At 42.0% G+C, this 23,077-nt stretch overlaps 2 protein-coding genes and 1 long non-coding RNA gene across 3 annotated transcripts in view; 2 read left to right on the top strand and 1 right to left on the bottom strand.

The window, feature by feature from the left end:
* The window catches only part of LOC123595864, a 28,710-nt gene that overhangs the window by 2,927 nt on the left and 2,706 nt on the right, over window positions 1-23,077 (bottom strand). The gene's annotated exons all lie outside the window — the stretch shown is intronic.
* On the top strand, window positions 1,059-2,878 carry LOC123595862 (platelet basic protein-like). The gene is made up of 3 exons (XM_045473761.1): window positions 1,059-1,300; window positions 1,639-1,774; window positions 1,927-2,878. Exons 1-3 carry the CDS (start codon window positions 1,114-1,116, stop codon window positions 2,027-2,029), a joined length of 426 nt encoding a protein of 141 aa, XP_045329717.1. The 5' UTR covers window positions 1,059-1,113; the 3' UTR covers window positions 2,030-2,878.
* LOC123595863 (platelet factor 4-like) lies at window positions 7,223-8,224 on the top strand. The gene is made up of 3 exons (XM_045473762.1): window positions 7,223-7,443; window positions 7,750-7,876; window positions 7,996-8,224. Exons 1-3 carry the CDS (start codon window positions 7,341-7,343, stop codon window positions 8,081-8,083), a joined length of 318 nt encoding a protein of 105 aa, XP_045329718.1. The 5' UTR covers window positions 7,223-7,340; the 3' UTR covers window positions 8,084-8,224.

Raw genomic sequence — 23,077 nt, 5'->3', positions numbered from 1 at the left:
CGCTCTGAGAATTGAGGAACAGAGATTTTGTTGCAGTTTGTAACACTGCAAACCTGGAAACACCCTCAAGGTCACCAATAAGACAGAGGTTGGTTGAGGATTGCCCATGCCATACAATGTCACGCAGCCATTAAAAAGGATGGGGAAAGATGACCTTGGGGTAGCATGAAAGGATGCTGAAGGCGTATTTTTGAAGGGCAAAAGCAAACCATCTAATGATCCCGTTTATATTAACAAATCTATGTCTACCTCTATCGATATATGTGTTTCTCTATGAGTGACGTGTGTGTCTCTCTATATACACATATGTGTGTATATAAATGTAGACAGAACAGAAAACTAATATCAAACTGTTATCTAAGGTTTCCACTGGAGAGTGAGGATATAGAATAATGATGAAGAGAAATGTACATGTTTTATTCCACATACATCTGCAGTGTATGAACCTTTCACAATGAATTATATTACCTACTTCCCTGAAATATTAAAAATAAAAGAAAAAGGAAATATGCTGGGTGTTGCTTTTTAGAGTAGACTCAACAAGCAGTGTATTTTACAACACGAGGGAGGAGGCGCTGTTCTTCTAGTTTCTGGATGACATTAGAAAAAAATAGTACATTCTGAAAACAGAAGCAACCCACAAACTAATATGCAAAGTGGGCCTTTGGTGGTAATTGGCTCCTACTTTACGCACATACTACAAACAAATCCTAACATTTATCAGCAACCGAGTTAGGAACATCTGCTTTCTTTGGCAACTGGAAAGGGCCATTTATGTATGCTCTCAGATAGTCATAAAGTGTCTGTTAAGCCTAGAAATTGCCCTATAGGAAAAGCAGAGTGTTATCTTACCTCCCTACGTGGAAGGTTATATTCGTGTAAAGGATATGGGTACTAAGAATGGGGGAGGGGGGGTGCGGAGAGCACAGTGTGAAGGGAAGTATAAATAAAATTGAGCAGGAACCCCGACCTGCCTGGTGTTTATCTGGGTTGAGCACAACTTGCCCATCCTCCCACATGTATTTCCACACACCATCCCTTCTTCCCTATCTTTTTTCTCCTTGCTGGCCTCGAGGGGCTTGTATAAAAGGCATCCGGAGAGCATGAGACACCATGACCGCAGACTTGGAGGCAGCAATTCGCCCTCGCACCGAGGCCTTCAGGACCCACTCCAGCTTAGTCGTCTCCACTATGGGCCTCCGTCCTACCTCCTCCTGCTCCAGCACCAGCCGGCTTCCGGTCCTACAGGGCTTGCTACTGCTGTCGCTGTTCCTGAGCACGCTGGTTCCCTCTGGGTTAAGTAAGAGAAACTGCGGGAGCGCTGAGAGTGGAGTCCCTGCCTCTCTGCAGCTGTGGCTGCTTCTGCTGCAGCAGGGCCTGGGGGAAAGTCTGCACGGTCGCTCCTGGGGCTGGAGAGGCCGTTACACCAGTACCTCCGGGAGGAGAGGGTATGCTTAGTGGGCACTTCACGTGTGCCAAGGCATTCTGCCAGGGTACTTTACTAAAGATCGGACGGTCATAGACGCAGCGACTTTAGGTCAGCGGCACAGTTAACAAATAAGGGGCTAAGGAAACAAGCCACTAATAAGATCTCCGCAAGAATCGGGACCACTAACAGAGTCACGCTTTCTACCCTAGCTAAACGTGCAGACGTGGAGCCGTTCGTTGAACTTCGCTGCCTGTGTATGAAAACCGTCTCTGGCATTCACCCAAGTAACATCCAGAATTTGGAGGTGCTCAGGGCAGGACCCCACTGTGCCAACGTCGAAGTGATGTAAGTCCCTGTTTTTGTACCATTGCCTCATTGGGCATTAGGGAAACTCTCTGCTTCTGTCCCCACCGGCGCAGTTTAATCCATCCAGCCCGGTGAATGCCTTCTGAGGGTCAGGCCAGGGCACTCACAGATCATTCCATTCCCTCTTGCAGAGCCACGCTGAAGAACGGGAACAAAGTCTGCCTGGACCCAGAAGCTCCCAAAATCAAGAAAATAGTCCAGAAAATTTTGGAAAGTAGTGGGTCAATGGCTTAATCTGTTCGCTTTGTGTCAAATCTTTCTATCTCCCAAGAAGAGTAGGAGTTTGAAGGTCCGACTTTCTGGAGTTCTTATTTATCCAAAATACCTATTCATATTGTATTGAACTTTGGATATGTGTTCAATTCTACCTCGAAAAGTCGCATGACATTCTGAGAAGGCTGGTTCATAGATGACAGAGAGAAGATAACAGTAAGCAAACTTACTGCCAAAATATAATATATGGTTTGTTCCCTAACTCTTGGCTAAATGTGGCACTATGCTTTGCATTCCTTTATTTTAAATTTTCTTTCCAAATACTCACATGCGTGTTAACGTCTCTTGCTCTCCTTGACTGTGAGACTAGCTATACTCATGATGATTAATAGATTCCATAATGGTCATTGTTATTAGGAATCACACAGAGCCCAGAATAGAGCACTTGCTCAATAAATATTTGTTGATTTATTTAGGGACTTAATAGAGTTTTTCATTGTCTTCGTCTTAGGATACTTTGCTTCCAAGCATTTTTGAAAGGTTTTTCTAGTGTTTATTTCAGCCTTCAAACCCTAAAAAATAATAAAGTTGTAGAATGTGAGTCTTGTAAGCTGTGGTTACTTACTTTAAAGTGAATACATTTAATACTATAGAACAAAAAAATATATGATGAACAACAGCATTAACATTCTCTCTATTAAAAACACTCCAGTATTTTCAATAATAATCCTAATAATAACATAGGTTCTCTATGGTGTTAAATGTTTTAACCTGGAATGTTCGTATATATTTGCATTCACATCCTGTCTGCTTACAATTCTTGTGGTGGAATCAACCTTGCGAATACGAAAATAAAAAATTCACACGTTGGCAGACTTCTAATAATTGTTTTATAAGAAACAGAGCTTTCATTTTTTTTTTACATTTTTTTTTATTTGAATATAGCTGATGGCCAAAGTTGCATTCATTTTGGCAGAGTGACTGACCATCTCTCTCCCTTGTGCTGTGTGCTCCCCAAGTGCTGCTACCCCCCTGACACCGTACAACATCATTACAACACCGTCGGCTACATTCCCCACACTGTGCTTTTTATCCCCGTGGCCTAGTCATTCCATAACTGGAAGCCTGGACTTCCTATTCCCCTTCACCCATTTTGCCCATTCTCTCCCTGCTCCCTCTGTTCTTCCTTCCTTTCTTTCTTTCTTTCTTTTTTCTTTTTTTTTAACGTTTATTTATTTTTGAGACAGAGACAGAGCATGAACAGGAGAATCTGAAACAGGCTCCAGGCTCTGAGCTGTCAGCACAGAGCCCGACACGGGGCTCAAACTCACAGACCGCGAGATCATGACCTGAGCCGAAGTCAGACGCTTAACTGACTGAGCCACCCAGGCGCCCCCATTATTATTATTTTTTAAGTTTATTTATTTATTTTTGAAAGAGAGCAAAAAATAGCATGTACGTGCAAGCAGGAGAGGGGGAGAGAGAGAGGGAGAGAGAGAATCCTAAGCAGTCTCCATGCTATCAGCACAGACAGAGTCCGATGCAGGGTTCGATCTCATCAACCGTGAGATCATGACCTGAGCTGAAATCAAGAGTCGGACGCTTAACCTACTGAGTCACCCACATGCCACTGATGTGTGTCATTCTTAATTTATTATAATAGTGAAAAGTTTTGGATAAATTTTAATATGCCTGGCATACTAAGTGTTTTGTATGGATGAATTAAATGATTCTCACAAGATAGATATGATCTGGTTAAGAGTTCATCCTCTGTACAGAGAATAATTGGGTGAATTAGCTCTACCCCTTACTAGCTGTGTAACTTTGGACAGGTTGCCTAACCACTCTGTGCCTTAGTTTCTTCATCTCTAAAATGGGATAATAATATTGCCTGTCTGACAACCGATGTGAAAATTAAGAGTTAATAGATTCAAAGGGCTAGAAGCCCCACAAGAACCCCTATATAAATGTTAGCTATTATTTTATTTGTTGTACTATTAGCATTCCCAGTGTTCTACCGAAGAATACTGAAATTCAAAGAGATTAGGAAATTTGCCGCAAGATCAGATAAATAAGTAGGTGAAAGAGTGAGTAATTGAAGCTCTGCTCTTAACCACCACACCACGTTCCCCGATTCTTCTTTCTCTAATGAAGAGATTATATCCTATATCGCGATGTTATTGGCACACAAAAATAGGACCTGATCACGAGCAGCAGACTTTGATGGTTGAAGGAGAAACAAGTTCACCAACCCCAATCTGTAAATGGACTTTGGGGGAACACTCACGTATCAATCATTTAGTTCACAAATTTTGCATAGTAAGATCTACTTTATTATCTCCTCATCAGTATAGGCTCAGTGCCTTAAAATGTTTCGTCTACAAAATAAATGCAGTTATTAAATGGTAGTTAATATATATACACATATCTATAAACATATAATAAAGCAGTAAGTGGGGATTGCAATCGTTTTCATTAGTTTTTCTCCAATAATTCACAAGAGCTCAGACATTTCATTCATTTCTCTAGTGGTTTCCTCCTGCTACCAACAGGGTCAGCTCCTGAAACATGACACAGGTTTTTTCCACTATGCGATACCTCCTAAGATGCACATGTCTTTCGTTTTTGTGTGCATTAAACTATTTCATGTAATGCAGAGAAAGAATCATTTAATGACACTTACTACTTCCTGTAAATATTGACATCTGGGGGTAAGGTTGTAAAATCCAGTATGCCACCCATTCATATCCCAAACCATCTCTTCTATCCGTCCCCTCTGCCACTAACCCTATTTGGGATCTCAAGTTTTAGTGCAATACACTTGTGTCAGTTACAGCACCTTCTGGATCATCCATTTGCATTGGATGCTGGATGTTCAACATGTGTAAGTCCCAGAGAATTGTCCTTGAAGAGATCACTGTCTGGTTGGAGGGGCTGACAGGCTGACAAATAATCACAACCTGATGGGACACCTGCAGATATAGAGGTCTGCTCTAACTGTGTGAAGAAACCGACAGAGGAGCAAGTCAAAGCCTCAGCATCATCATTTTCAACATTATCTTCATGAATATAGTACTTTATATTGAGTCCTTACCCATGTTCTAGAACAGTGATATACATTATGACCGCTCACCTCATACAGCTTTGCATGTGGGGAGATAAAACATTAAAAAAAAATTTTTTTAATGTTTAGTTTTGAGAGAGAGAGAGAGACGGAGTGCGAGCAGGGGAGGGACAGAGAGGGAAGGAGACGCAGAATCTGAGACACAGCGCCAGACTTGGGGCTTGAACCCACAAACCATGAGATCATGACCTGATCTGAGCTGAAGTTGGACACTTAACCGACTGAGCCACCCAGGCGCCCCAGAAAACATTTTAAACACTTTTTTTTTTAAATTTTTTTTTCAACGTTTATTTATTTTTGGGACAGAGAGAGACAGAGCATGAACGGGGGAGGGGCAGAGAGAGAGGGAGACACAGAATCGGAAACAGGCTCCAGGCTCTGAGCCATCAGCCCAGAGCCCGACGCGGGGCTCGAACTCACGGACCGCGAGATCGTGACCTGGCTGAAGTCGGACGCTTAACCGACTGCGCCACCCAGGCGCCCCTTTAAACACTTTCAAACACACACACACACACTCGCGCACATGCATATGTATCTGCATGTATAATATCTGTATCAGTGAGAGATTGCAAATGCCAGGATGCTACAAGACACAACAGGGAACACAATTAGCTGTAGCTGTCAGGAAAGGCCTCGCTGAGGAAGTGATGTTAGGTAGACACCAGAAATTCGAATGGGACTTAGCCGAAAGGCAAGTGGTGGGATACTAAGAGAAAGAACATTGTAGGTGGAGGAGGGACATTGCATAGCCCTGCAGAAGCCTGGTCCTCCTGAGCATTCAAAGTCAGCTAGTTTCCTGCGGTGGGCCACTGATGCCCTTCACCACTGTTAATCAGTGCAACAGAAAACCTCTGGCTTTGAGATGAGGACATACTTTGCCCTATTTAAGAGCTCAAGTATAGGCACCTGGATGGCTCAGTCGGTTAAGCACCTGATTCTTGATTTCGATTCAGGTCATGATCTCACAGTTCATGAGTTTGAGCCCTAAATCAGGCTCTGCACTGACAGCACAGAGCCTGCCTGGGATTCCCTCTCTCTCTCTCTCTCTCTCTCTCTCTCTCTCTGTGTGTGTGTGTGTGTCCCTCCCCTGCTCTCTTTCTCTTCTCTCTCTCTCTCTCTCTCAAGAAAAATAAACTTAAAAAAACTAAAAAAAAAAAAAAAAAAAAAAGAGCCCAAGTCATCCTTTTTTCAGGGAAGGGAAGATGGTCCATAGCGATCTCTTGACCTTTACTTTGTGGATTTTGTTACCTAGCCTCCACCCCTCTTCCACATCTTTCTACACTCCACTCCCAGAAGCTCTGTGCCCTCCTTAGAACATCACTGATCCAGCCACAGTGCAGCCTGACTTAAACTGGCACTTGTCCAGGTCACAGCAGGCTCTGGGAAATGTGGCCTGGAAACTCTCCTGCTTGACCTCATTTCTGGGCCAAGCCCAACGCAGTAACATGTGGGCACCAAGTTTTTACAGAATGAATGCATTCCAATATTACTTTCATAATTTTTCTCAGGGTAAGAGGACAGACAGGGTAACAGACTTTGCTTCCTAGAGGGTGGCTGGTAGGGCAGGGTAGATCCTGCTCAAGAGACGGAGGAAACTTCACATCCGGGTGAAATTCAGAGCTGAGTCATCCCAAAGACCAATTCAACTTTTTACGAGCAAGAAAACAATTAGGAAGACACACCTTTAACACACACAGCCACAAAGCTCAACTCCCTGGTAATCAGGACACGCTGGCAGAAATAAGCAGTTCTTGAAAAGGCAGTTTGTTGCCAGTTGGGAAAGAAACAGAAACTGTCTAGGGTCTGAAGGCACCACCTGTATAAATGGCAACATAGTGATCACAGAGAACTCTACAATAACACATAACAAAGCCAACAGACAGGTTCAAATACTGGCTCTAACTGCACCCATGTGCACGTACATGACTTTAGATTGAGGGTGTTGCTCCTGCTCCCAGCTCCCAGCCAAAACAGCTGACCCCAGTCTTCTTCTTCTTCTTCTTTTTTTTCCTCCTAATCTTGGCTGGCCAGAGCCTAACCCTTCCCAGAAGTGTCACCACTTCCCCCACCATCCGCCCCAGTTTTCCGGACAGGACAGGACTGACAGTGGGGATAAAACCGGCCTGGAGAGTCTTAGGAGCCACTGGCCTGCAAAGCCTCCGCCCCAACTGCCCTTGCACTCTCGGCTCCTGCTGGCACCTTCTGGACATGAGGCTTCGAGTGGGTGCCCGCGCCCCCAGGCCCCTGCCCAGCTCAGGGCTCCTGCTCCTGGGACTGCTGCTCTTGCCAGCTGTGGTCGCCCTCCCCAGAGGTAAGAGCTAAAGTAAGGCATGGAGGGGACGGGGGCGGACGACAGGCAGTCGGGGAACCGCCAGGGCTGGGGTGGAATTTTTATAATCTTCTGAGCTCTGCCTAGGTGTGCGGGCGCTGTGCCATGAGCTGCCCGGTGCACTTTACCATCTTGTCAGTAACACTTCTCTCTGAGGGAGGTATGATTTATGGGTGAGGAAATGAAAGCCAAACGCAATGAAAAAGGATCCCTAAGGTAAGTTCGAAGGTTCACTGACTCACCGCTCTGTCCTCCACCGCCTCCCCGCCCCCCCCCCCCAACCCTCAGGGGACCCAGAAGGAGATGAGCACCTGCGCTGCGTGTGCGTGAAGACCACCTCCGAAGTCCGTCCCAAGCATATCCGCAGCCTGGAGGTGATGGGTGCGACAGTCCACTGCCCCGTTCCCCAGATGATGTGAGTCCCATGCACTGGCTTCGGGGCCCTACCCTCTGCCTCCTTTGCCTTAGCCTGTGTTCCTCCACACCCCGCTTCACTACGCGTCTAACCTTACGTTCAAATCTTTTCTCTGGCAGAGCTTCTCTGAAGAATGGTAGGAAAATATGCCTGGACCCGAACGCCCCCCTGTATAAGAAAATACTCCGGAAGCTTTTGGAGGGCTAGCTACCAGCTGCCTCACTCTGCACAGTTGCAATGCAGCATGTTTTCTGTTTTATTCATTTTCAAGCTAATGGTGGAAAAATCTCCTGATGTTTTTTTTTTTTTTTATTGCCCTCCAAGTTCTAAATAAATAAAATAAATCGACGTGTGGTGTATTTCTTAATAGAGCAAAGAAATAGTGTTGACTCAATTTCATTTAAAAGAAAATCTCCAGAATTTTAAGCAAAAAATATATTTGAAGGGAAGTTGGGTTTAATAAGGACTGGTTCATTTAGTGTGACACGTTCACTGATATATATTTGCATATTTACGTGATTGCATTACTTTATTTACATATTAATGTTATAATTAGCTTTGCCAGTAAATATTAATCACACTGAAACGTCACAGGCTTTTTTAAATAAATAAATAAGATGAAAAATTTTTTTTAAATAAATAAATAAGAAATAAATAAATAAATAAATAAGGCTCTGCTTTTATGCCCTTAAAATTTATACTCAACCGGGGTGCCTGGGTGGCTCAGTTGGTTGAGCGACCGACTTCGGCTCAGGTCATAATCAAACGGTTTGTGAGTTTGAGCCCCACATCAGGCTCTGTGCTGACAGCTCAGAGCCTAGAGCCTGTTTCGGATTCTGTGTCTCCCTCTCTCTCTGCCCTTCCCCCTCTCATGCTCTGTCTCTCTCTGTCTCAGAAATAAATACACACTAAAAAAAATTGTAAAGATTTATATTCAACTTAAGTATTAGAAAAAATAATACAAATGAAACTAGGATTCTCTACTACTTAGTGGAAATATATTTATACTTTCCAGAGAATTACATTAAACTATTTCACTCTTTATTGGTGCTTTGATAATGTGGACATGTCACCAAGGCGAAATGTTAAAAATAGTTCTGATACCCACATAACTACCTTTAGTGAATCCCACATTTGTCAAACCTACAGAATTGGGTTTTGCTACACCCCATTAATATGCTGTGAATGTTCCTGTAAGCCTGCAAATGTCTTGAACAGATGTTCTCCTTGGTATTCTTACGTTCGGTAAAACTTTCTTTGCAGCCTACCACTGTTCCATGAATCCCTTGACATTGGAGAAATCACGAATGTATGTTAAACAGCTGTGGAAAATTGAGAGGTGCAAGATTGTACATGTTTCATGTTTCGGGAAGACACCACTATATCTTGGGGAGGAAGGAGGGTGCTTCCAGATAGGTGTGTTAGTTACCTATTGCTTCTGTACCAAAGTACCATGAACACAATGGCTTAAACAATACACACTTATTATCTTACGGTCCTGGAAGTCAGAAGCCCAATTTGGGGCTCACAGGCTAAACTCAGGGTGTCCTCAGAGCTGCTTTCCTTCTACAGGCTCTAGGGCATAATCCGTTCCCTTGCCTTTCTTAGCTTCTAGAAGCCACCTGTAGTGCTGTGCTGGATGATCTCTTCCTTCATCTCCAAACTACATCCCTCCAACCTCTGTTTCTGTTGTCACATTTCCTCTATGACACTTCTTATACCCTGCTTGTCTCTCTAAACAAAACAAAACAAAACAAAACAAAACAAAACAAAACAAAACAAAACACCTGTGATTACATTGGGCCCATTCGGATAGTCCAGGATAATCTCCTCTCAAGACCCTTAACACATCTGCAAACTCTTTTTTTTTTTTTCCATATAAGGTAACATTTTCACACATTCCAGGAATTAAGGCATGGAAATCTCTGGGAAAGAATAGTGCTGTTCAGCCAACCATTCATGGGCAAGGAGGTAGAATCTAGTGGAGGCAGGAGAAAACTACAGACCCTTGCTTGTGACTTAATGTCATTTCAACCTAATACAACAATATGTAGAGGTAGGATTGGACGGCTAACAGAAAAAGGAGACTGGTACAATTCATTCTCCTTGGGTGTGGGGAGGGCCTCTGAGATGACAAACTACTTAAGTAAACTCTATTTATAGAGGCTTTCGAAGTTTCAGAGTGCCACCCAAATTTCCGCACCCCCTTCTCGTGTTATGTAGTATTATTCCCACTGCAGAATTGAGGTAAGTCTTGGAAACGTTAAGAAATGTCCCAAAGCCACAGCTTGTTAGAGGCTGAGCAGATGCTTCTGACGCCCAAATCCCTCTACGCTGCCATTCACACAGGCCATTGGCCTCTTAGCTACGTCTCTCTGGAGGGACTGTCCACGCATAGCGCTTGGAGGTGGAGTAGGAATTTGCTGGAGGCAAAGGGAAGAATGGAACTGCCACGAGATGAAAAATAAGTAGAAAGACGTAAGACCATTAACTCCTCAGCACGACCGGAGGGCAGTCTATGATTCTGTAGAGCCGAGGTGTCTATGGGGAACGAACGACGGTCTTCCAACTAGTTTTCACCCATCTGGTGTTTTTACCTTCAGCCCAACTCACTCAAGCCACCTGGATTAGCTTTCCAAAATACAGATACTTTTTTCCATAAAAGCTTCAAGGTGTAAAGCCTCAGCCTGGCACCCAATGCTTTGCCAGAGCTTTGCCTGAGTTTCCTCATCTGTGGAGTGAGAATAGTATGAGTGTCTACTTCATAGATGGCCATGGGGACCAAACAGATGATGTGGGCAAAACACCCAATGCAGTTCCTCCTGCTAAGGCTGTACTTAAAAATTAGCAACTATAGGGGCGCCTGGGTGGCTCAGTACGTTGAGCGTCTGACTTCCGCTCAGGTCCAGATCTCGCAGTTGATGAGTTCGAGCCCTGCGACAGGCTCTGTGCTGACAGCTCAGAGCCTGGAGCCTGTTTCAGATTCTGTGTCTCCCTCTCTCTGCCCCTTCCCCACTCGTGCTCTGTCTCTCTCTGTCCCTCAAAAATGAATAAACATTTAAAAAATTTTAAAAACAAATTAGCAGGGGCGCCTGGGTGGCGCAGTCGGTTAAGCATCCGACTTCAGCCAGGTCACGATCTCGCGGTCCGTGAGTTCGAGCCCCGCGTCGGGCTCTGGGCTGATGGCTCAGAGCCTGGAGCCTGTTTCCGATTCTGTGTCTCCCTCTCTCTCTGCCCCTCCCCCGTTCATGCTCTGTCTCTCTCTGTCCCAAAAATAAATAAACGTTGAAAAAAAATTTAAAAAAACAAATTAGCAACTATATCAGGATGCCTGCATGGCTCAGTCGGTTGAGCGTCTGACTGCTTAGGTCACGATCTGCGGTTTGTGAGTTCAAGCCCCACATCGTCAGGCTCTCTGCTGTACGTGCAGAGTCCACTTTGTATCCTCTGTCGCCCTCTGTCTCTGCCCCTCCCCAACTCGCTTGCTCTCTCTCAAAAATATAAATAAACATTAAAAAAAATCAGCAACTATAATTATTATTGTTGCTCTGAATATTGCTTTCAGTGTACCATCCCCGTCAGTCCAGAGTGTAGACTGAGGCATTTAACAGACTGATTCTTGGTGGTAAGCAGCAAGATATCGTTGCAATATAAATCAAAGTTCCTTAAGTCAAATGAACTTTGAGAGAGAAAATACTGTAAATGGAATATGGGAGGTATGGGAGGTTAGATCCTGTTTTGTTTTGTTTTTTGGTTTTGTTTTTTTTTTGCTTCTTTTCCTTTTATGGGTTGCCTCCAACGGTGTACTTAGTTAGAGTCAGTAAGTGGGACTCAAAGGACTAAAACAAATTTTGCAAAGTCAACCCATGCAGAGGCCTTGCAAATCCTTCCTTCGAAATTGCCAGAGAACACTTTCAAGTGGCCGCCTTTATCAGCAATGGTGTTGGGAAAAAACTTTCCTATTCAGGCAGCAATTTGTTTGCTGTAGCTCCCGCTGTTGAAATATTTACGGAGTGATAAGGATTCAGTGTACTCAAACTTTTTTTTTTTTTTCCTGCAGAAAATATACAAACTATACACTTACTGCACAGTCATGGACCTTATCAACAAAACCAAACCAAAACCACCAAAAGATATTTTGCTCTTGAAAGTTGCTCTGCAGTTTTAAATGTATTGTTTTTTTTTCCCTTTGAAAGCCTTTGTGGTAAGAAAAAAAAAAAAAAAAACCACCACAGTTTCCTTTTCAGTACATGGAGCACTGAGGGTTTAGTTGTTTTAAAAGATACATCCATATTTTTTCTTATTATAAAAAACAATGAACACATGCTCGTTACGGATAACATAGAAAACATAGTGGAAACTATAAGGAAAAATTTTTAAACAACTGTAATTTTGCCACTCAAAACTACCCTGTTTTTTTTTCCAAAATATTAGTTATTGGATATTGGTTGCAAGGTGAACTGCTAATTTTCAATAAATTCTCACTGCACACAATTATAAGGAAATGGGAATTACTTTATTGTTAGGGAGGGTTCCTATCTCAATTTTACATGGAAGAAACCAAGTCCTGGGGTAATAAAATAAATTTTTCCTTGGTCACAGAAAGGTGTCAAACTCAGGAGATTAAGCATTCACTTACATATTTATAAATATTGTGTATGTATGTATCCACTGCGTGTGTGTTTATGTATTTACACACATACACATACCCCTAACACAAGTTCACAATACAATACTTAACATTTGCTTTGTACAATGTGTTTGATATTTCGTTTTCTATACTATCCTCCTTTATCCATTTTTGAGACATTTGGCGACAAGCTTGTGAAGTATTTCACATCTCATTAATGTATCATAACTTGTCGTTTTAAAACATTGTTATAAAATAAATGAATGAATGAATGAATGAATGAATAAAATATTGCTCTAGTTCTTTGGTTAAAGACTCAAGTTTTACCATTTCGTGTTGGAGTCCATACGCTAATTGATGCTTCTCAAGATACTTGGAGAGGGATGGGAAGCTCAGGGCCAGCTGGATAGTTAACTCTCCTTGCCTGTGGTCTGCTTTTGCTCTCATTCTTGAGGGCTGACCTGGGGCTGGTGTCTCTGGGAACCCCATGAGGATCAGATTTCGAGGGGAAGATGTAAGGCCAGAGAGGCAACTGTCTGGATTGTTGAGATTTTCTGTCTTTTTCAGCTTGGGGCTCTTCCTTATACTCACTCCCCATTGAGTGTCAGCCTTGCGCATCCTGGTTCGGTCCCTAATGTAAAATAAACTGAGAGCAGAAAATACCTTACTTCCTAGGGGGGCTGGGAAAAAGTAAACACATTCGGTAAATTTAATTGGTGGTTTGATACCTATTTCTCCTTTGCCTACAGTTCTTTTCCTTATCCTTGAAGTCGCTGGCTTTATTTGGCCCAGTGGGATTTTGTATAAGACAATCTTGACTACAGAGTTTTGACTCTGTGTGACCTGGGTCTCTCAGTTTTCTCATCTGAAAAACAAAGGCAGTAATATCCACCTCACAGGGAACTGGGAAAGGCAAGTGTCACTTACAAGGGGGAGCCATCAGGGGTCTGACTCAGAATTGGGATCTAATGAGTAAAAGTTACTCTTCCCTTTTTCTTGGAGTTTTGCTTTCAAAGCACATATCATTTCCGAGCAGTAGTGGCCACATCCTTGACTTTTACAAGGAGCCATTAAGAACATGTCCAACAAGCCAGAACTTTCCCTGCACAGAACCACAACTCAAAGTTTGGGTGCAGATAACTAGAGCAGTCATCCCTTTCTGTGGTTTTGTGTTCCTTGGTTTCAATTACCCACTGTCACCCGTGGTCCGAAAACTGTGAAAGCAGGTGGTTCTCCTGACTTATGGGCAGAAGGCCAATAGTAGCCCAATGCTATATCACAATGCCTATGTCATTCACCTCACTTCATCTCATTATGCAGGCATTTTATCATCTCACATCATCACAAGAAGTAGGATGAATACAATGCAAAATTTCGAGAGATCACATTCAGATAACTTTTCTTGCAATATATTGTTAGTGATTGTTCTATTTCATTATTGTTGTTAATCTCTTACTGTGCCAGATTTATAAGTTAAACTTTATCATAGTTATGTATGTATAGGAGAAAACGGCATATATAGGGTTCAGTACCCTCCATGGTTTCAGACAGCCACTGGGGGGCTTAGAACGTACCCCCTGTGGATAAACGGGGACGACTGTAGATTAGAAAAAAGTTTAACATGACAGGGGTACCAGGGTGGCTCTGTCGGTTAAGCGTCCAACTTCGGCTCAGGTCATGATCTCACGGCTCATGAGTTCGAGCCCCACATTGGGCTCTGTGCTGACAGCTCAGAGCCTGGAGGCTGCTTCGGATTCTATGTCCCCATCTCTCTCTGTCCCTCCTCCACTTGTGTTCTGTCTGTGTCTCTCAAAAATAAGTAAATATTAAAAAAAATAAAAATAAATTAAAAAGTTTAACATGACAGATACAAGTTGTATTTTCCATTCATGGTAACAGCTAAAAGAAAATCAAATAAAAAAACCACAATGCTTATCAACCAGCATATAAGATTCTAAAATTATAAAAGTATAAGATTATAAAATATTCAGGAGATTTGGTGATTGGGAGCCTGGCGAAACTGTTTACTTAGTAAAGAAAACAAGGAGAAGAAAGGAACTTTGGCTGTAACCTTGTGAAACGTTTATCTCTTTGCTGAAGCAGACACGTGGGCATTAGGCTCTTATTAGCCAGTGTTGCCGTAAGAGATAGTAAAACTTGAAAGCAGAGTTGGAGGAGTCAGCTCTTATCAGCTGTGTGGGAGAATCAGTTTTCTTGTTGCAGTAATTCTAAGGATGAAGATGGGATCAGTGGGAAAAAAAGGCAATAAAGCAGTTTATCCATCTCACCAATAGAAAAATGATTAGACTCCATTGCAATTATTTATCTGCTCCTTCTTTTAGATCCGGGAATAAGGATCTTGCCGTCTCTTCATTCTCTCTTGCAGAAAAATGCCTAGCAGAGTAGATGCTAAAGAAATGTTGGTTTATATTTATTAACTACATGGAAACAGGAATGCAGTTAGTGTTATGACACAGAGGTGCTGTGGGTTGCTGGATAAGGCATCTTGCCAAGAGAAAGTGGGTTCAACATTTACCCTATTGATGATTTGCATGATTTTTAAAAAATTTTTAATGTTTATTTATTTTTGAGATAGAGAGAGACAGAGCATGAGCAGGGCGGGGGCAGAGACAGGGAGACGCAGAATCTGAAGCAGGCTCCAGGCTCCAGGCTCTGAGCTGTCAGCACAGAGCCCGACAGGGGCTCGAACTCACGCTCAACCAACATGACCTGGGCCGAAGTCAGACGCTTAACTTACTGAGCCACCCAGGCGCCTTGGTATGATTTTTTAGTTAGAGCCACATCAATAGCTATCAGGAAATCTGCCCCCCTCATCTGTCCAACCGCACCCTTCCATCACACAGAGATGCTATAAATCGTACTCATTACACATGATTTGGCTGCAGATATTCACAGCCGATGTGTAACATACACATAATTAAAGTACACACAACCAAGCCATCCTTTCTCCACTTCTACCATAATTCCTACCATATTTAACTGGATGTCATATTTCTTTAACATCCTCAACTACTTCGGGAGTGTCAGTCAATGAACTAGCCCAGTCACACATCAGCTGAACGACCCCTTTGAAAGAACTATTATTGGGGCGCCTGGGTGGCGCAGTCGGTTAAGCGTCCGACTTCAGCCAGGTCACCATCTCGCGGTCCGGGAGTTCGAGCCCCGCGTCAGGGGCCCAGAGCCTGGAGCCTGTTTCCGATTCTGTGTCTCCCTCTCTCTCTGCCCGCTCCCCCGTTCATGCTCTGTCTGTCTCTCTCTGTCCCAAAAATAAATAAAACGTTGAAAAAAAAATTAAAAAAAAAAAAATAAATTTTAAAAAATAAAAAAAAGAAAGAACTATTATTCAGAATCCTCTGTCTCCCAGATTACCCGAGTATATGGACAGAGCCTAGAAGGAAAAGATAAAAACAAAATATTTCTGGCCAAAAAATGTTAGATAATGAATACTGGAATATTGTAGATAGTGAATATTGGAAAATACTGTGGACAGCATGCTCAATATCTAGTTTTTATGATGATTCATACATTTCCTAGTTGAAATCTGTATCTTTATGCCATGCGTGCAGTTTTATTTTTCATGCTTTATACATTCATCTTTTGACTTCCTAAATTTTGTTTTCATAATACCATAATGTCATGATGGTGTTTTCATCTCCCAAACAAATTCCTTGTGTGATTATTTCTAAGAAAACTTTTTTCACTTCCTTATTGTTTTGCAATTTTGGCAATCCTGTATTTCTTCCTGTTACACTATATGATCATGATGTCATTCATTTACTGAGCACCGCTTCTGGAAAGTTCAGGAAACAATTTTAAGAAAATGGAGACAAAAAGCAATTTATAAAAACATTTTAAGAACCAATAAACCTCAAAAAACCTGGCAAAAACTAATGTATCAAATGGTTCTCAGTGTTTACTGAATGATTTTTAAGTATTTGTAGACCGATCATATCATCAGATGATCATGTCAGCAACAGAAAAATGAGTGATCTTACATTGCAGAAGAAAGCAGACAGGATAAATAAATTTATGTTAGAAACTGACTTCATCCAATGTCATATCTCCTACTATAACTATCACTGTGCCTAGCACACATAGATGGATCAAAAAAAAAAAAATGCATGAGGTAAATAGCAATTATCCATTCACTTTCTGCCCAGATCTTGTACCTTTAATTAAACGGACCTGCCCATCTATCATGAAGCAGATGGTCTATAAAGGTCAAACACATTCCAACTCCATATGTGGCAGTCAACCTGGACCTCCTTTGCTTAATTCCTGACATGGTTCAGGTGCTCTGGCTTTGAATATATTTGTAGGTCCTACTTGTGTTTTTTGGACATGTTGGCAGACCATGGCCTCAGAATTTTCTAGAGAATTTGGTTCAGACTCATTTCTCTGGCTCCCCCAGACAAGATACTCTTCAATTCTTACACTGTAATTCAAATTCTGGCTCATCTGGGTTCACCCATGTCCCCAGAAAGGTTTTACTCAGATGCTGAGTGTCAAAAGAGGCAAAAGTAAGGAAATCTAAACTGTTGGCAATCCTTCAAAGATGGTTCCCTGATGTCCCAACGTCAGGACACATTGGTTACATGAAACAGTGGCCTGAAACCATTTATTCATGCATTGTTTCAACAAACATTTGTCAAATACTTTATATGAACCACACTCATACTGGAGATGGGATGCAAAGAGAAATGAGATATGATAGCTTCTTTGCAGAATACATAATCCAACATAGGAGTAGGTAACCCAGTGGTTCCCAACAACATGATCTGTATCCAAGGGCCAAGATAATCCGTTGGACAGCGTTACGAACTTTCTGATGGACGTGACATTTGAAATGGTTCCTGAGTGACAAGCAGACACCTCTGGGCCAGGCCTAAATTCCTGTTCTACCTCTCTGCACTTCCTGCTTCAATGTTAAACTCCAACCTAAAAAAATAAACTGCTTATTTTTGTAGTCATGTCATACCACACTGCTTCCAGCTTCCATGTCTTTGCTTATTTGGTCCTCTGTTTCTGGTATGGTCCCCTACCCACTCACCTTAGGGAGCACCCTCCTCCAGAATGTTTTCTCTGATAGCTCCCACCCTTCCAAGAAAGGGAATCAGAGCCCCACCCCCCCTCCTCTGAGTGTCTATAAAAGTTCTGTGCATCGCCATGTATCGTGGACTTCCAGGCAACTCCTTATCTTTTTGTCTTCCTTCTATAGACTGTGAGTTTGGTAGTGACAGAGAATATCTTTTTCCCTCTATGAAGCCTAATTTATTCCTTAGCTTGTAAGTGGTAGGTAAATGTTGAAGGAATAAATGGATAAGTGGGTTAAAAATAGAGTAAATAGAACTACTTGTGTTGGCAAGTTATCTCTAGTAGAAATATGACAGATGAATGGTGTTAAGCCAGACTAGCAAGAGACAGATACCTAATTTAAATGGTATGAAAGAAAGAAAGAGAGAAAGAGAGAGGAAGGAAGGAAGGAAGGAAGCAGGTAGGCAGGAAGGGAATGTTGGCTTACATAGATAGCATCCACAAATAAATCAGAGCCACCTAGAGGCCATGGGTGCCCCAACAACGTCCTTTGTACTTTTCTCCCATGTCATGTGCTTTCCTCCGGGCCAGTTTCATTCTCAGGCAGACTCTCCCCAAGCACTGGCTCACCTCTGGGTCCCATGTTGCCAGTTTAGCAGCCCTAGGAAGAATTAAGGACTTCTTTTTCAATTATTTCAACAAAAATTCTAAGGATTGCTTCTCATTTGAAAGGGCTTAGGTGACTTGCCCATCTCTGAGTCAATCAGCAGGGCTTGAGGGTGGGCCCCAACAGGAAGGAACTGAGAAATGGGTCATCCCCTGAACTTCATGGATTGAGAGCAGGTGAAACTAGGGTGTGTTACCAGGGAAAAGAGAAAGAGGAGCCCAACACGTCGGATCTGAGGAGACTGAATAGAGAGGTTGGCCCGATTCCTGGTACACACTAATGCCTTTAGCCTGCATGGTGGATGGATCCAGGAATTTAACACCATGTTCAGACATGGTCACTCTTCTCCCCTCAGAGCCAGAATTATTACATCAGAAGAGATCATTTTAGGCAAGCTATGCCCTTTCCTGCTTGCCAATCAGCATGGGCAGCAATGTCTCAGCCTGGGTGCCCACTGCCCCCCACCGCCCCCAAAGCAGAACCTGAGTCATCAGCTCGCCATACAGGCAGATTTATTCGAGGAAATGTTCCCAAGGCTGGGACGGGAGAACTGGGAAGAGTGGAACAGAGCATAGGCATCTGGGTTCAGTCCTCCTGGGGATCTTGTGAGAAGTCATGTACAGTATCTGCCTAAAACATGAAAGAGGAGGAAATATTTATCGTTGCCTCCTGTCCCAAATTGGCAAGAGATTTTTTTCAGCAATGTAAGAGATTACAGCAATGACAGAGAAACTTTGTGGCAAAAAGGCGTCTGGCGCAGCTATGGCGAGGACTTGTAAACGTATACCTGCATGCAGCTGGTTGCGTGCGTTTACCAGGGTAAAACAGTGGGCGTAGATGATGTAACATCCTAGATTTTACTAATTGTTGATTCCGAAAGATTGGTAAGAAGTACTGGGGGAAAATGGAATTTAACCACCAAAGCATCCATTTTTGAAAAAAGACTCTTCCATTTCTTAAGAGTCTTGCTTGTATTGGTTTAAAGCAATGTGCACAAAGGGGCACCTGAGTGGCTCAGTTGGTTAAGCATCCGGCTCTTGGTTTCAGCTCAGGTCATCATCTCAAGGTTCATGAGTTCCAGAACCCACCAACCGCCCCCCCTCCTCTCTGCCTGCTTGAGATTCTCTCTCCCCATCTCTCCCTGCCCCTCCCCCACTCACTCTGTCGGTCTCTCTCAAAATAAATAAACTTAAAAAAAAACGAATGTGCATAAAACCTTGATGTTTAACTCTTGCAGAAGTAATTGACTCAGAGAAGGACACGGTCAAACAAGAGAATGGATTTGTTCGTTGTAGTAGGCCGTAGCAGTCCTGTGCTTATAAATATTTCTGCATTTTGGTTGAGAAAGATTTCATGGATTTAAGTGGCATATTACAGAAAAAATAACAACCAAAAAGGAACCTTTTCCTTTTTACCTCATTTTCAAGAACAAGCGGCATTAAATCGTTCCTGGAAGTTTAATTCTGCACAAGCCACAAGTGTTTGCTGCTTCTTGACATGCTCCATTTACTTCTACTTTTTTTTGTTTGTTTGTTTTGGCAGCTTCTGTAGATAAATTGGAGTTTCTGATGTCCCTGAACACCCTCCTTTACGTCAGTTTTAGGTCGGTCTGGAGATCATTACAGCAAAAACAATTTCTGTTTTTCTTTTTCTGTTTTTCAAAAAAAATTTTTAAAGTGTTTATTTTTGAGAGAGAGGGATAGAGAGACAGAGAGAGACAGAGACAGAGACAGAGTGTGAGCTGGTGAGGATCAGAGAGAGAGGAAGCCACAGAATCTGAAGCAGGCTCCAGGCTCTAAGCTGTCAGCACAGAGTCTCGAACTCACGAGACTTGAAACCATGAGCTGAGCTGAATTTGGACGGACGCCCAACTGACTGAGCCACCTAGGTGCCCCCTTTGTTTTTTTTTTTTTTTTTTATTATTTACATGAAGTTGAGAGATTTGTACAGTATGACTTGTGCTGAAGCCCAACTATTTGAGCCTATAAAACATGATGAAGTGTTCAAACCGGGGTAGCAGATATTTCAGATTTTCATACCTGAGCAAATACGAACTCAATAAACATTCACTTTTCTTTAAGAAGCTACCAGTAAAGCACGCATGTCCACTGATTTCATTTTGGTGGTGTTCGAAATTGATACAGAGAACAAACTTTTTAAAAAAATGATCTTTTTATTTTGAAGTAATTTTAAGTTCACAAAATTTGTAAAAATAGTACAGTTTCTGTGCACCCTTCACTCAGTTTCCCGGGTTGCAAACACTTGACATGAACAGGGAACATTTGCCAAAGCTTAAGAAACCAAAACTGGCACATTATTGTTATTATTTTAAGTTTATTCATTTGTGTGAGAGAGAGAAAGAGAGCAAGCGTGAGTGGGGGAGGGGCAGAGAGAGAGGGAGACATAGAATCCAAAGCAGCCTCCAGCTCTGAGCTGTCAGCACAGAGCCCTTCGAGGGGCTCGAACCCATGAGCTTGCAGATCATGACCTGAGCCGAAGTTGGACGCTTAACCGACAGAACCACCCAGGCGACATGGCACATTATTACTACTATTAATGAAAACTCCAGACTTGATTGGACTTCACCAGATTTTCCACTTATTGTCCACTTTCTGCTCCAGGACCCAACCCAGGATGCCACCCTCAGTGAGTTATGTCCCCCACTTCCCTCTGAACTGTGACAGTCTCTGAGTCTTTCCTTATTTGTCATGACTTTGACGTTTTTGAAGAGTTCTAGTCAGCTATTTAATATTCCTCAATTTAGGTTTAAAGGATGTTTTCTCATGGCTAGGTAGAGTTACAAACTCTGGGGGAAAGTACCAAAGAGCTGAAGTGCCCTTTTCATCATATCATATCAGGAGGTACATGATATCCACTTAATACCGAGTGATGCCATTAACCTTTATCCTTTAGTTAAGGGGAGGTTTACCAGATTTCTCCGTGGTCAAATTACTTGGTTTTCGGAATTGGACAATTTAAGAAAATGTAACAACGTATATGAACAGGTTATAACAGGAGAGAATTATGCTATTAGTGAAACAAAACCACGCAAGATGTATGATCATTTTGCTGTGCTCACAGTTTAAAATATTAAATTTGAACCACTCGGCTAGGGGGATAACAGTGGGTTTTTTGTTTTTGTTTTTGATTTTGTTAAATCACTCCTCTCTAGGAATTCTTAACTGTGTATCACAGAGCATCTTTATCATAGCATTATGGTTAAAAGCCACTCTCTCTGAGTGTGAGTGCTGGACTCAATATCCTGTGACTTTGGGAAAGTTACTTAACCTCTCTGCACTTTAGTTTTTATATTTGTAAACTTAAAGCCCCATAAACATAACCTTAAAGTCCCATAATAATATCTATTTCACAGGGTTGTTTGGAAGATTGAATGAGTCAATATTTGTAAAAACCCTTAGAAAAGCACCTGCAATTAAGCACAAAATAAATGTGCTGCACCTTGGAGTAGGTGCAGAGGCTTAGTAACTAACCCATAGTATGTGGCAACTAAATAAAGGAAGTGGTCTGTTTTGTATTTACTCAGAATCCTGTAGGCTCTTATTCACTAGCTACTATGTTTGTTGAATAAAAACTCAAATTTTCAGTGACTTTGTTAAAGTTTATTCTGTAGAACAAACAAAAGTTAAGAGATTATAGAAAAAATAGTCTCTTCATGACTTTCTGATTTTATAAACTTCATAAAATGAGGCTGTCTTACATTTACAAGTAGAAAACAAAGCAATACACCTTTCAAGTTTTAAAGAATGCTTTTGGATTACTGGCCAGTTTCCCATCAAATCCCAGAGCACAATTTATATATAACGAGGGGAGACCCACACAAACTCAATTACTCATAAGCTAGTCTCATATTTACAACTTTCAGGATTTTTTGTTCTCCCTTCTTACTGCTTAACACAAATTTTGATCTCTCAATTTCCCTAGTTTTTCCTGTCAGGATCATACCGACAAAGGCTAGAATGTCTTTAAAGACAGTCATCTTTTCCAACAAATGCAGTGAAGAGTCTTTAAGTCAAACTCCTTTTTATAGATGAAGTGATTGAAACTAGGACCACAAACTAAATCAGTGGTAGAGTTCAACAGTAAAATTGAAAACTCCTGGGTAAGTGTATCTCCTTACCTGGGTAAGGTAAGAGTACAGTTGTGCCTTCCTTTCAGGAAGCCTAATACAGAACATTTTGGGGGGGGGGGATAAAATATTTTGATCTGCCATAGACAAGATATTTTCATTTATAAGGGTACAGATAATTTTACATTCACTAGTAGTGCTTCACAGCAAATGAAATACAGTATGTAATTAACTAAGCAACATCTATAGGCTATTGCTCCCCCTTCAAAAGTTCCTGAAAGTCTTAGTTCTCATGATGGCACAGGATCCCTGCATATAACTTCGTTTTACTCTATATTCACTCAACACCTTCTGTTTTCCCGCATTTATCCCTATTTCACACTTTCATGACTTTTTTTTTAAAAACTAGAGCAAAATTAATGAGGAAAAATGTTCACAATTACTTGGAGAGCTATGTAGCTTTGAGTTTTGAGTGTGTAGGAAACAAATGGTTTACAACATCTGATGGATTTCGTTTTCATTGCCATGTTAGAGTAACTATTTCTTCCCAAGAGGGAGAGATTCAACAAGTATTTAAAAAGAAGAAAAAGGAGGAGGAAGAGGAAGAGAAAAAGGAGAAAGACATTTTTGTTCTGTTCTTGTCTTTGTCTATTCTTGTGGTAGTTGGTTTTCCTTTTTATTTTTTAAAAGTAAACTCTACCCTCAACTCGGGGCTCGAACTCAGGCTCTGAGATCAAGAGTCCAATACTCTTCCAACTGAGG

The sequence above is a fragment of the Leopardus geoffroyi genome, chromosome B1, assembly GCF_018350155.1.
Source record: "Leopardus geoffroyi isolate Oge1 chromosome B1, O.geoffroyi_Oge1_pat1.0, whole genome shotgun sequence".
Taxonomy (NCBI): Eukaryota; Metazoa; Chordata; class Mammalia; order Carnivora; family Felidae; genus Leopardus; species Leopardus geoffroyi.
The sequence above is the reverse complement of the archived record's forward strand: the minus strand, read 5'-3'. Positions and strand labels throughout refer to the sequence as shown.

Coding starts and splice junctions, on each gene's coding strand:
- LOC123595862 (XM_045473761.1), top strand. CDS start 1,114: ATGACCGCAGACTTGGAGGCAGCAATTCGCCCTCGCACCGAGGCCTTC. Junction 1,301..1,638: donor GCTGGTTCCCTCTGGGTTAA/GTAAGAGAAACT, acceptor TTTCTACCCTAG/CTAAACGTGCAGACGTGGAG. Junction 1,775..1,926: donor TGTGCCAACGTCGAAGTGAT/GTAAGTCCCTGT, acceptor TCCCTCTTGCAG/AGCCACGCTGAAGAACGGGA.
- LOC123595863 (XM_045473762.1), top strand. CDS start 7,341: ATGAGGCTTCGAGTGGGTGCCCGCGCCCCCAGGCCCCTGCCCAGCTCA. Junction 7,444..7,749: donor TGTGGTCGCCCTCCCCAGAG/GTAAGAGCTAAA, acceptor CCCAACCCTCAG/GGGACCCAGAAGGAGATGAG. Junction 7,877..7,995: donor TGCCCCGTTCCCCAGATGAT/GTGAGTCCCATG, acceptor TTTCTCTGGCAG/AGCTTCTCTGAAGAATGGTA.